At 37.5% G+C, this 14,986-nt stretch overlaps 1 protein-coding gene across 2 annotated transcripts in view; it reads left to right on the top strand.

The window, feature by feature from the left end:
* Positions 1–14,986, top strand: part of NELL1 (NEL-like 1 (chicken)) — a 1,454,777-nt gene that overhangs the window by 1,128,991 nt on the left and 310,800 nt on the right. For both annotated transcript variants that reach the window (XM_006865820.1, XM_006865821.1), the window contains exon 15: positions 2,295–2,390. In XM_006865820.1, coding sequence (XP_006865882.1) covers positions 2,295–2,390 — 96 coding nt within the window. The remainder of the gene's footprint in view (positions 1–2,294; positions 2,391–14,986) is intronic.

Below are 14,986 nucleotides of genomic sequence, written 5' to 3' on the forward strand. Positions count from 1 at the left end.
TAGCTCAAACTGTGTGTCAAATACTCTTTTAAGATTCTTATTAATATCAACTCAGTTTATGCTTATGAACACCCTATTACATCTCTGTATGTCTTTTGAACATTAGGGACATCTCAGTTTGACTTCTTATTGTTATTTCTACTTAAGGATTGAATAAATCAATGGTGCACATCTACAATGAAATAGCACAGTCTCCTAACAAAGTTGTCAGACAATAGATCTCTCAGGTATGCTGCAAAAGAAATCCAAGGTGTGCCTCCTGTTTTTCATTTCCCTGCATTCTTTTAGTGCCACTTGAAATATTTCTAACCAGCTTCCCATTTGTCATTTTGAGCTTGCAAACACTTCAGTTGGCCGTAGTGTCCATTCATAGAGAACTATACTTTAAATATCTTACTTTAAAGTCATTCAGTAGAGCCAGCAAGATATGATTTTCTGGACAACAGATACTGTGTGTACATTTGTATGTGAAGATTTACATACTTGTGTGTCTTGTGTTGAACCTGTTAGGACGGAGATATTTTATAAGCCTGTCTTATATAGGCTGTTATTGTTGTTATGTGCCATCGAGTCGTTTCTGACCCATAGTGACCCTGTATATGGTTTCCGAGGGTGTAAACCTTTACGGGAGTAGAAAGCCTCATCTTTCTCCCGCGGAGCAGCTGGTAGTTTTGAACCGCTGCTAAAGGTACTAAAATGCTAGAAACAGGAAAAATTATTCAAATTGAAAATTCCAAGGTACATGGTGTCCTCTAGCAGAGAAATAAGGGGCCTCACAATTAATTGCTGAAGCCATAGCATGTTAAATCATCCAGCAGATAGGAAATGATGTAGGAAATGACAATATTGTAAGAAGCTCTAGGTGCTTGAACTAGTGTTCAGCTATCAAAAGACATCATGTGGGAAGTACCATATTATTTACATGAGGATGGCAAAATACTACCATGACATTTTGTTCAGCATAACATTCTCTAACTGCAATTCAAAATACAAATATTTGCTCACCTAGCTTTCTTGTGAATAAAAGAAATCCCAGGTTAATGATTTGCAGTCATCTTCATTAATAAGAAATGTTATAGGTTTAGTACAAAAAATCATTTGTTATCTTTTAAGGTTTGAGAATAAATTATTCTAAGTGAAAGTATTGCTGGGGAAAAAACAGTAAAAAATGTATCAAAGATAACTTTTGAGCATCTATAATGGTGAGCAAACGGCAGTCATGTTACATATTCTTCTAGACCTTTCTGTCCAATGGAAGAGACATGAGGTATTAATTATACACAAATGTTCAATTCAGTAATGCAAAGCAGAGGTGCAGGGAGTTATCCATGTTATGTGAGTGTGTAATAAACAGTGGTAAGTTGGTCTGGAAAGGCTCTCAGGACAGCACTAGAATAGGATTTGGATAATTGAGCAATGTTTCTTAAAAGGTTCCACCAAGTACTTATCCATTTGAGCCAGCATTTCCACAAGGACACATTTTTACTAAATAATTTAGGATGCTATTGCTGTTGTTTCATGCCATCGAGTCAGTTCAGACTCATAGCAACCCTATCTCAGATTTCCTAGGCTGTGAATTTTGGGGGAAAACTGAAAGCCTCATCTTTCTCCCATGGAGTCTCTGGTAGACTTGGATCACCAATCATACTCAATATCTTAACCACATTGTTTCTATAAGCAAAATATTGAAAGCATCTTAAATTAGCATAAGTCCAAAGTAAAGGACATTTTAAAATTATGGCTTCACATATTATGTGGACTCCAAGCCCTTTAAATAATCTAAGCATGTTTTTACTATCATGAAAGATGTTTAGCGACAAAGAGTAGGTTATAATACAGTATTTAAAAAGCCTTTACTTCAGCCTAACCGTATCCTTTCTAGTTATTCAATCTATCTTATTAAATTTAAATTTAGTAATAACAATAGTGAAAATCATAGCTGCTAATATTAGCTCCTTTTAGTATGTTCCATTCCTGTTGTGGCACTGGAGAGTAAGCACTGGGCCGCAAGGTTGGCACTTCAAGCTCCCCAGTCACTCTTTGGAAAGCCTGTACAGAGTCACTGTGGGTTGGAACCCACTTGACAGCACTTAATAACAATAACAGCAACAACAAACCAGTGAAATACATATTGCCAAGTTGATTGATTTTTGTCTGCCTAGTTTTGACTATGTCAACACAGATATATATTCTTTATGCAATAAACAAGAAGGAAGCTTCAATACTGATGTTGTTAGCCATGAATTTCCTTATTACCACTTCATCTAAGAGAAATCTCTCTGTTTTTGTGACAGCATTCTGTGAAGAGGGATGCAGGTATGGTGGAACATGTGTGGCTCCTAACAAGTGTGTCTGTCCATCTGGGTTCACAGGAAGCCACTGCGAGAAAGGTAAGGACCAGAAATACTGAGAACAACCTGGCCTTTTTTTGTGGGGCTTTGGACAGAGGTACAGAGAATCAGAGAGAATGAAAGCTCCTCTCTGGGAGGACTTGTTATGTACTTCCAAGTCTGTTCCAACTTAGAGTGACCCTGTATAGGGTTTCTGCAAATTGACTTGATTCATTGCGTTTTGATGGTAAACGTGGCTCGCCTAAAATGCACACATTTTGATTGCTGCGTAATGGGTGTCCTGCTTCTGAAAATAGAGCTTCATTTGCCTTCCCTCCAACGTGTCTAATTTAACAAAGTTGAGTCTTTTCCCTACTGCAGTTTGCAGAGTGTGCTTTTAGTGCTAATTAGAGATAAGGCCTGATGAACTGACCTGCTCCACTTATCATCTATTGGGTAGTAGCACACACAACTATTGGAGTTATAACCATCTGCTGCGTCAGTGAAATCTAAATGAACAACATGTGTATAAAAGCACGTTAAAAAACTCCAGCAGGTTTATTGGAGTGCTTGGGATTTGATTCTAATATTGGTTTGTTAGGAACAATATCATGCATGGACCTGATCATGTAAACCAATTAGTATGGTAAGGTTTCATTATGTCCACTTTTCTGTATATAAGGAAAGTCATGTTTACTCTTGGTGTTTTTTAGTGAAATTCAGTTTCCTTGTTCTGGAGAATTCTGCCTCTGTGCAAATGAAATTTGATATTCAGTATCATTGTGTGCATTGCTATGATCCAGAGGTTTATACTGTATAAAAGTTATGTTTGCCTCAGTTTGTGTTCTCTTAAGTTTCATTAGACAAAAAGAAATCCAGTAAATGGTATTTGTTCCATTGTTCCCATGTTTTTATGATGTTGTAAAATCAAATCACATTTATTAAATAGTAATTAGTAGGTGTGTCCTTAAAAATGATATATAAAAGTGCCAAGGACTGCCTCTTAGCAGCATGGGAGATTACTACATGGAGTTGAAGAATTCCTGCCAAAAGCAAAGAGACTTGAGGGTAACTCACCACACTTGCCCGTATTGCACTACGTTTGATTTTAATTAGCTGTTTTAAAATGAAAAACTATCTAAAGGATTCTCATTATTTTCTCTAAAACTGCTGTGAGTCACTAAAATTAATTTCTAAGAATTAATGAGGGTAGAACAGTGTGGATGATAATGTTGTTGATGGATACTACTGCTAATGATAAACCATTTGTTATATATTAATTTTGTGTCAGATTTTTATTATTTTTATTAAGAAAAAAAAAGTGAGGGAGATTATTCCCATTTTATAGATGGCATTGTGATAAAGTTTAAGTGACTTCTGCAAAGCTGCAGAATCCGTATTGTTAAGATTGGGTGTAGAACTCCAAGTGGCGTTCCTCAAAGCTTTAGAATGTATCAATCATTGCATGCATCTCTCAAAGGAAAATATGTGGGATTTCTGTTACGATACCGAGTTTTGAGCTGTTGCCTCAAAGTCTTTTAATCAGAATTTTTAGGAGTGGGCCCATAAATCTGCAATTTCAGGAAGCATTCTCAGGTTATTGTGATATTTAACAACAGCTTCCATGGAATATCCTTCATCTTCCTAAATTTATGGAATTCATGGAGTTGGGGAGTGCCATTCAACTTGGACCAGGGCCTGTGGTCAATGGCAGCCCAGAAACAATTGACTATGGTTACTGATGGCTTGTTGACGTGTGTCCCTGGTCTTTTTGTCTGTTCAATAAGTAGTTGTTTGACCCAGTGTTTATGCTGTGTCCCCTTATGGACCAGGAGAAATATAAAGGAGAGAATCAGAACTAGAGGCACATGTAAAACAAATGTTCTGACCATGGGCTCCTGCATAAATATTTTTGTTAAAACGAAGGATTGCACAGTTATAAGAAGTCAACAAAGAAAAATATTTTTCTACATGTGATGTTATCCCTTCATCTGTAAAAAGTCATTCCATTTAATATTAGTCACTATTAGAATTCTGTCAGACTTATCATGCAAGGGATTGTTGTTTTTTAGTGGCGTTGAGTCGGTTCCTATCCATGGTGACCTTGTATAGGGTTTCCAAGGAGCGGCTGGTGAGCTTGTACTGCTGACCTGTGGTTCAAGTTGACCTTGCAGCCCAGCGCATTAACCCGCAGCACCACACCAGCACTTGATGCAAAGGATAGAAGTACATATTTTCCAATATGTTGTGTAAAAGCAATCTAGATGAATTGTAGGGCAGGCACTTTGAAAATCATATTTGACTGAATGATATTGTCATGTTGATCATTAGCAGTAACAATTAAGTAAATCTATTTGCCAAGTAGTGCTAGATGGCTTGAGACTTGGATGCTAAGGGAAAAATGCAAGTGCATTTTGAATGACTTGTGGCATGATTATTTGCATTATTGGTTTATTTTAATTTTAGAATTAATTAATTGTCATTTGAGCTATATAAAATTCACTTAGATTTAGTCTTAAATGTTTCCTGGTCCCCCTTGTTAAAGGTTTTATTTTTTTGCTTATGATATTCAGCCATTCAGAATTCAAGTAAACTTAGTTAAATCATTTGTTGCATAAAATGTCTGTCTGAATGTAATGAATTTTAAAATCCCACTCATGTTTGGTATATAACACAAAGATGAATGACTCTGAATTTGTTTTCTATTCCTGAGATTTTATGAAACTTGAACCTTACATAACCCCACTTAATATAAGCAAACATTTGTCTTCCTTAGTTTCTGGACAACACATTATTTTGGTTCTTATCTTAGCCTTTGTTCTTTCTATTTGATTATCCACTTATCTCACTCCTCCTTACATCTCTCCATGACAATGACAGTGAATAAGTGACAGGAAGAGTAGTTTCTATTCATAATAGAATGGAAATGGGCTCTTGATGACATTCTCTTTTCAACCTCACTAAGTGAGCTAGAAACAAGAGTATGAAGCCACAGCAGCATGATGTAGCCTCCCACAAAGCAAACAAAACAACACGAAGTCCTAGAGACTCAGAGCTCCATTAATTCTAGAAATATGTCACCTACCATAAAACAAGAGAACATTAGCTTCTGATGAGTGAGTGAGACTGAGGGAGACTAAGTTTTCTACTTGGTATTAACTAAATTTGCAAGTAAGAAGAAGCACATATAAGTAAAACTCCAAATTACATCTCCTCAGTTTCTCATCCTCAGCACTATTGGCCTCTTGGTTCAATTCTTCACTACAGGCCTTAACCCTGTGCATGGTAGGATGTTTCACAGCTTAATTGACTTTTATGTACTTAATGGGAGTAGGAATCACCCTCTCATTCCCTCAATTGTGATAATTTAAAAAATATCTCCCAACATAGCCAAATATACCCTCAGGAAGCAAAATTGCCCTTGCTGAGAACTACTGGTATTGTTATTGATGTTATGTGCTGTGGAGTCGGTTCTGACCCATAGTGACCCTGAACATGGTTTCTGAGGCTGTAAATCTTTACGGGAGCAGAAAGCCTCATCTTTCTCTTGTGGAACAGCTGGTAGTTTCGAACTGCTGACCCTGTGGTTCACAGCCCGATTTGTAACATCTACGCTACCAGAGCTCCTTACTGGTACAGATATAGTATTTCTTTTTATCTTTCAGAAAAATATAAAGGTGTATTTTTTAAGGTAAAAAAGTCTGTTTTATTTGCTCATAGTAGAAAAATAGAGGGTTGTGTTTTTGGTTTTTTTAAGCATTACTGGAGCATTTTCAGAGATGCTGTTGTTCGGGAATTCTTGCTTATTCAAAAGCCAGGGATTGGCTGATAGCAATCACATGCTTTGTCATTGTTTTAGGAACCAGTTGTGTATTGAAACTGAGTCTGCTGTAGGTCCATAAACTCTCATTGGGGAAATAACATGCAGGTGTCTTAACTCCACCCATGGAACATGTCACACAATCATTGTTTTCTTCTGAAGGAAGACTGAATCCGAATATTTTTCAGTGTATGTAGTAAGAAGAGAAAACTAAATAAAATGTAAAACAGACATACACTCACATATACACACATAAACACATTCTGATAATATACATCTTAAATAAAATTTGCTATAAATAAGACTACTCCGTCAGTTTGTTGATTGTAGGAGTTTAGGTAAGCATAGAAACCAAGATGGTAACATGTGGTGTTACAAAAAGCCAGCACATATTTAGTAGTATTATGCAGTCTTGGTGTGATACTGTTGCTTGATGCACTGGACTGCAAAGTTGGTTTGAACCTCAAGGTCGGCAGGTCAGGCTCATCAGTTGCTCCTCAGAAACCCTATACAGGGTCGCTATGAATCAGCGCCAACTCGATGGCACTTAACAACAACAACATTTATTATTATATAATTGTCTAGGCATCAGTTAACCATCATCAGAGTCTTGAGAATCCTACTGCAAGATCTCAGTAGGATTAGTTAAGCTATAGACTAAAACACAGTCCATTGTAAAAGAACTAGAAAGTATGCTGATGCCATCAGAGTAGCAGAACTTGAATTTTTCCCATACTCAGAATGGTTCATATAACCATTGAACACTAGCCATTTCCACAGTAGGAATCAAATGATTTAATCAAGGATATTCAGGGAAATGAAGAGTTGTGTTTTAAGTTTAATAGGGTTTTCTAGGAGTCCTGGTGTAGCGCTGTGGATTGATGCTGGACTGCAAAAGTCAGTCTAAACCACAAGGTCAGCAGTTCAAGCTCACCAGCTGCTCCTCAGAAACCCTATACAGGGTCACCATGAGTTGGAAATAACTAACAGCACTTAACAACAACAACTTGCAATATAAGTGTCATTTTGATTTTGCTAGTTTGTTATCTGAATTTTATAATTTTTCCACAGTAAGTATGTTGTGGTTGTGGTTATGTGCCGTAAAGTCGGTTCCGACCCATAGTGACCCCGTACAGGGTTCCCGAGGCTGTAAATCTTTACGGGAGCAGAAAGCCTCATCTTTCTCCTGTGGAACAGCTGGTAGTTTCGAACTGCTGACCTTGCAGTTCGCAGCCCGATTCATAACCACTATGCTACCAGAGCTCCTTACAGTATAGATCATATTTATAAAAAGTAAAAATACTTTTAAAAACTTTGAGGTCATAAAGTTTTAAAAAAAAAAAAGACTTCATTTTTATCAGTTACTGGGAATCCTTTAAATTTTTCAAAAGGGAAAATACTCTTTTCAGAGTCATTGATCCTATTCTCTTACCTAAGAGAGTTGTAAGACTGTAGATAGAGGATAATAGGTTTCCCTGCATATATATCACCCATTCACAAAATCTACAGGATGATTAGAAAGAGGAACTTCTAATTCTTCCAAATATTAAATACTGCCCATGTTTCAGCAAGCCCTTTCATCCTTCATGTCTTTGTGATTGTTCTGCTTCCCCATGGTTTGGGGTAGATTCTGAGAATCTTTAAGAAGATGGATCTAGTTCTAGTTTGGTAACAGGGAATATAGATACCTTGTTATGTTTCTCCTACCTCCTCACAGGATACCACAGGACTGTGGGAATGACATGTAAGAGGAGGATGAAGGGGAAATGTCTCTTCCAATTCACAGCAGTCAGGAGAGTTATTTAACTTTTCTTAGATTGCTTGTCACATGTTACATGCTCAATAAATAGCAGGCTCTGTTATTGATGTTGCAACAGTTGCTATCTAGCAGATGAGTCAAGTTTCTTGGCATCTGTTTTTTAAAAAGAAGGGGAGATTCTCAGGATCTTGAGCTTTATCTGAGTTGCCCATCTAGTAGAAACCACCAATAAAAGAATGCTTGCAGATGTTCTTTTTAAATTCCGTTAAGGTCAGATGAATGTGAATTGGCTGTGGATCTCCCTGCAGACAGTTCTAGAAATTGAGGTCAGGAGAAGTCCAAACCTGCCCACTCTGAGATCATTTACCCTTGAAGCATCTGAAAAATTAGATTCAGTACGTTCTTCCTCTACTGAATTCTACCTCCTCAACTTTCTTCCCCACTACATGTGTCACTGTCGAATAAGCCCTGGACTGCTAACCACAAGGCCAGCAGTTCAAACTTACCAGCTTCTTGTTAGAAAACCTGTACAGGATTGCTATGAATAATAATCAGGTGGACAACACACAAAAACAGACCCCTCAGGCTGCTACCTTCAAGCTTGGTGTTTCAAACCTACAGCTGCTCCATTAAGAGAAAGATGAGGTTGTCTGCTATAGTAAAGATTTCGTCTGAAAACTCCAGGGGGCAGTTCTGCTTTGTCCTATTGAGTCAGTATGAATTGAAATTGACTTGATGTCAGTGAGTTTGGGGTAAGTTGTGAAGCATTATGGGATCCTGGTGATGCAGTGGTTAAAACACTCCGCTGCTAACCCAAAGTATGGTTGGCAGAACTCTCCAGCTGCTTCATAGGAGAAAGATGTGGTTGTCTGTTTCCAGAAAGGTCTACATCCTTGGAAACCCTTTGGGACAGATCTACTCTGCATGTCAGAACTGACACAATGATAGTGGATTTCTGGAATTACAATACAAGAGAGAAATGTAGCTACAGATACAATTCACTTCGCTATGGCTCCAGAATGAAATTGGAGAGCCACTAGGAGCTCTTTCAAAATCTTACTCTTGTCATGCTGTGATCAGCAGTTTTGTCAAGTTTCATACATATGGATAATAATTCAAGACATTTTCATTCTCATTTCTTTGATAAAGAGTAAGTCTTGGAGTCATTTCCATATATCTACAGGGAACAAGATCCTGGTATGGCATGTATGATAAGCACTAGACTGTTAATCACGAGCTGGTGGTCCAAATGCAGGAGCCACTCCTTGGAAACCCTATGCAATGTCACTGTGAGTTGGAACTGACTCCACGGCATGAAACAACAACAACAGGTAACAAGTGGGAGAAAGATGTGACCGTCTGCTTCCATGATGATTGTACAGCCTTGGAAACCTTCTGGGGCCATCCTGCTCTGTCCTTTAAGGTCACTCTGAGTCAGAATTGACTTAATAACAATGGGCCAATAGGAAACAGTGCCTTTGGTTCATTAACAGGAATTTGGACTAGAACTGTAAGGTGCAGTCTGCGGAAGTGAAAAGAACACTGGGGTAAAGGACAGAGACCTGAGTTCTGGTACTGGTCTGCCATCATAAGTTAGAACATTATATTGATCGACAAAGAGTACAAGCTTGTTTTGAGGCAAGTACTTGCATACTTATTGGATATGCATGAAGACATGTGTAATTGTCATCACCAGTCATTAATTGAGTTGTCATTTTAAAACAGCTATGACTGAATCCAAATCTCATATTCTTTACATTGTAATCTGCTGCCTTCCGGTCACCTTATGTCTGCCAAGGGCAATTAAACAGGCTATATGTGAGCCGAATGGAATTATGATCTCCTTTGAATTGATGGAACTTAACAACAACAAATGAGCAATGAGTCATAAGCTCCTACTTGATTTTGTACATTTTTATTCTATAGTTCTTTCAACAACTTTGTTTTGCCTATGATAGGAATTCTTATTTTTGTTAAGTGTAGTCAAGTCGGTTCCAACTCGGAGACCCTGTGTAGGGTTTTTGAGGCTATAAATCTTTGTGAGAGCAGAAAGCCTCATCTTCCTTTCTCTTTTTTCTGTTGTTGTTGTTGTTAAGTGCTACCGAGTCAGTACCGACTCATAGAGACCCTATGCACAGCAGAACGAAATACTGCCCAATCCTGGGCCAACCTCACTATTGTTGCCACACTTGAGCCCATTGATGCTGCTGCTTGGCCAATCCATCTCGTTGAGGGTCTTCCTCTTTTTCTCTGACCCTCTACCCTGCCAAACATGATACCCTTCTCCAGCGACTGGTCCCTCCTGATGATACGTCCAAAGTATGAGAGATAAAGTTTGGCCATCCTGGCCTCCAAGGTGCACTCTGGCTGCATTTCTTCCAGAATGGATCTATTGGTGCCCATGGCACTTTCAATATTCTCTTCCAACACCATAACTCAAAAACATTAATTCTTCTATGGTCTTCCTTGTTCACTGTCCAGCTTTGCATGCATATGAGGTTATTGAAAATACCATGGCTTGGGTCAGGTGCACCTTAGTCCTCAAGCTGACATCTTTGCTCTTCAACACTTTAAAAAGGTCTTGTGCAGCACATTTGCCTAATGCAATAACGTCATTTGGTTTTTTGACTGCTGCTTCCGTGAGTGTTGATAGTTGATCCAAGAAGAATGAAGTCCTTGACAACTTCAATCTTTTCTCCGTTGATAGGAAAGTTGTTTATTGGTCCAGTGGTGAGGATTTGTTTTCTTTACTTTATTTTTAAACCTCAAAGGTATGTTGTAGATGATTACTCTAGAACGTGACAGGATTTTCTGGGAAATAGTATACCCCATATTGCTGGATTAATGGACTTTTACCACTAAGGTCCCCTGAATAGGAGATATGTAGTTGATTGCTCTTCCCTTGTGGGTTCTTTGGTGAAGGCCCTCAGTCAGTGGGGAGTTTGAAAGGATAACATAGACTATCCTTTCAACCTATTACAATGAAGACTTTAGCTGCTGGGTTTATGATGGCTTATTTCTTTGGCCTGCAGGTTTACTTATGATTATGATAACTCTCTTTTGTCAGAGATATATGTCTCCTTACTTTCAGTGTGATGGAGCCCTCTCCATGTGTCTTTCTTTTCTGTGTGGCTGATAGAGACCCAATCCAGGTAGTGAACTTTAGACTTTTGAGTCCTGAATGAAAAAATACTTGCTATGGGGAAATTTCCTTCCTTTGTTTCCTGGAAAGCTGTTAGCTGGAATTTGCAGCTTGTCAGTTAGCCTTCTCTAAATGTATCCTCAGTTTTTACCTCAACTACAGCCCCTGTTGAATTTCTAGACTTATATTTACAGAGATTAGGAAGCCCTAATGTTGGTTCATTGGTTTAAGACTCAGTTTATAATCCAAAGGTCAGCAGTTTAAACCCACCAATGGCTCTGCAAGAGAGAGATGCAGCAGTCTGCTTGCATAAAGATGACAGTCATAGCAACCCTTTGGGAAAGTTCCACCCTGTCCTATAGAATCTTTATGAGTCATAATTAAATGGTAATAAAGTTTTGCAGAGACTAATGCAAGCACCACTGATTCTTAAAAGTCTTGAAAATATAATCTAGTGTTCAGTTTTAGGATGTAGGCATACTTGGAATCTATTACATTATTCTTTTCCTTGGGATTCTCTATTGAAACTGTGTTGTAGAAAACAGATCCCACTAAATACCCTGTTATATTCTCATTCATTAGCTATTAGATATACATGAGTATAGACAAAGACTATAAGTTCCACATGGCTCAATATTTTCCTTATATAGAGCGTAAGTCATAATGCTTCCCAATTCCAACCTCATTTATAATATAAATGAAAGTATATAATGCAATATTGAAGATGGATATTACAAATGGTGTTAACAATGATAGTATAGAATTTCTCGTGTACCTCTAATATCTTTGGCTGCAAGCTTTCCCTCAAAGTCAAATATGCACATTGTCATTCATATAGAGGGCCAATGTTTTCAATAGTTTGACATTCTCCATCAAATAAATAAAGGCTATTTGGAGTTACCTTCTCTTGTACATAATGCAGGGGGAAAAAAACAATAACAACCCTGACTATTTAGATGACAAGCAGCTCTTGCTCCCTACCAAGCAGTCTTACACTCATTTTTAATACTATACTCTGGGAATGCCAGCACCATTCTAACTTGAAACACAAGTGTTAAACATAAAAGAAATCTAACTTTCTGTGAAAATGTGACCAACTTGAGCTCAGAAATTACAAACTTTTCCTAGTAGCTGCTATAAGTTTTTGTATCTAAGGATATGCACTGCATTGCAGATCATGTGGAAAACGGCTAATTGAAGCCAATAGCCTGACCAAGGAGAACTATAACTCTTACGATTTGCATCATTCTCTCCTAATAGAATTCACTGATTAGAAAAGGTAGCTGCCTGAAAATGCTCACTTAGGTCTAAAATATGATGAATCAAACAGCAAGATCTATGCATTCATTTTGGTTGTACCTGAAAAAGATGTAGTTTCTTAGTAGTAGGCTAATGTTTTAAAACATACTCCAGTTTAACAGAGATCTTGAAATAATCTATGGTAGCATAACTCAAAATGAAAGGAAACAGCTGTAAACATCCATTAATAATTGGATCATGGAATGCATAAAGTATGAATCGAGGAAAATTGGAAGTTGTCAAAACTCAGTGGAACACATAAACACTGATATCCTAGGCTTCAGTGAGCTGAAATGGGTTGGCAGTTGCCATTTTGAGTCCGACAGCCACATGGTTTACTATGCCAAAATGACAAATTGAGGAGTAGTGGCATCACATTCATCATCAAAAAGAACATATCATGATCTGTCTTGAAGTAAAATCTTGTCTGTGATAGGATAAACATCCATACACCTGCAAGGAAGATCAGGTAATACCACTATTATTCAAATGTATGCACCATCCACTAAAGCCAGTGATGATAAAATTGAAGAAATCTACCAAATTCTTCAATCTTAAATTGACCAAACATGCAATCAAGATTTATTAATAATTACTGGTGATTGGAATGCAAAAGTTGGAAACAGAGTATGAGTAAATGGAAAATATGCCCTTGGTGATAGAAACACATTTGGAGAGCACATGATATAATTTTGTAAAACCAATGACTCTTAATTTCAAATACCTTTTTTAACCAACATAAAAGATAACTATACACATGGACCACATCAGACAGAATACACCAAAATCAAATGGACTACATCTGTGGAAAGAGACGTTGGAAAAGCCCCACATCATCAGCCAAGACAAGGCCAAGGGAAGACTGTCGAACTAACTACCAGTTGCTCATATGCAAGTTCAGGCTGAAGCTGAACAAAATCAAATCAAGTTCATGAGATCCAAAATATGACCTTGAACATATCCCACCTGAATTTAGATATCCTCAGAATAACAGACTGCATGCATAAGACACAAAAAACTGAAGACCAAAAGAATTGGGGGATGATCAAGAACATCATACAGGAAGAAAGTAAAAGGTCATTAAGAATAAAAGAAAGAAAGAAAAAAACAAAATGGATGTCAGCAGAGATTCTGAAACTTTCTCACCATCATAGAGGTCCTAAAGCAAATGGGAAAAAAATGAGGAAGTAAAAGAGCTGAATAGAATATTTAAAAAGGCAGAATAAGAAAACAAAGTCAAATATTATAACTTAATGTGCAAAGACCTGGAGTTAGAAAACCCAAATAGAAGAACATCCTGAGCATTCCTCAAGCTGAGGGAACTGAATAAAAAATTAAAGCCTTGCTTTGGGGTAGTGAACGATTCTATGGGCAAAATACTGAATGATGCAGAAAGCATCAAAAGAAGATGGAAGGAATACACAGAGTCACTGTACCATAAAGAGGTGATTGATGTTCAGCCATTTGAGGAGATAGCATATGATCAAGAGTCAGTGATAGTGCAGGAAGATGTCCAAACTATATTGAAAGCCAAAGAATGAGGCTTTGAGAATTGATGGAATACAAATTGAAATCTTTCGGCAAACTCATGAGGCACTGGAGGCACTTACTCATGTATGCCAAGAAATTTGGAAGACAACTACCTGGCCAACTGACTAAAAGAGACCCATATTTATGTCCATTACAAAGAGATGACCCTTTGGAATACGGGAATTGTTGGAAAATACCATTAATATCCCATGCAAGCAAAATTTTGCTAAGGCTACAACCAAATATTGACAGAACTTTCAGAGGTTTTTGACAGATTGAAAAGAGGACGTGGTATGAGGGATATTATTGCTGATATCACATGCATCTTGACTGAGAGCAGATAACACCAGAAAGGTGTTGTCCTGTGCTTTATTGACTATGCAAAGGCTTTCAGTTGTGTAGAACATGACAAGCTATGACCAACTTTGAGGAGAATGAGTATTCAGGAGCACTTAATTGTATTCATGAGTAACCTGTACATAGACCAAGAAGCAATTGTTCAAATAGAACAACAGAACACTGAATGGTTTAAAAATAGGAAAGGTGTGTGCCAGGTTTGTATTCTTTTACTTTGCTTACTCAATCTGTATGCTAGAAAATAATTTGATATGCTGGATTATATGAAGAGAAACATGGCATCAAGATTGATTGCAAGAAGACTTGTTAACATCCTACAATATTCAGATGGTACAACTTTGCTTGTTGAAAGTGAAGACGACTTAAAATATTTACTGAAAAAGATTAAAGACTGCCTTTGGTACAGGTTGCACCTCAATGTAGAAGAACAAAAATCTTCTCCACTGGCACAAGAAATAACATCATGATAAATGGAGAAAAGATTGAAGTTGTCAGACTTTATTTTATACAGATTAGTCATCAACACCCATGGAAGCAGCAGTCAGTAAATTTGGTCATCTAAAATATTTTTTATCTTCTCTGTACATATATCCACTTTCTATACTCAGAAAGATGTTTACCTATGCTTTATTGACTACGCAAAGGTTTTCGATTATGTGGATCATGACAAGCTATGGACAACATTGAGAAGTATGAGTATTCCAGAACACTTAATTGTACTTCTGAGAAATCTGTACCTGGTCCAAGAA

This window comes from Chrysochloris asiatica, unplaced genomic scaffold, assembly GCF_000296735.1.
Source record: "Chrysochloris asiatica unplaced genomic scaffold, ChrAsi1.0 scaffold00083, whole genome shotgun sequence".
In the NCBI taxonomy this organism is placed as follows: Eukaryota; Metazoa; Chordata; class Mammalia; order Afrosoricida; family Chrysochloridae; genus Chrysochloris; species Chrysochloris asiatica.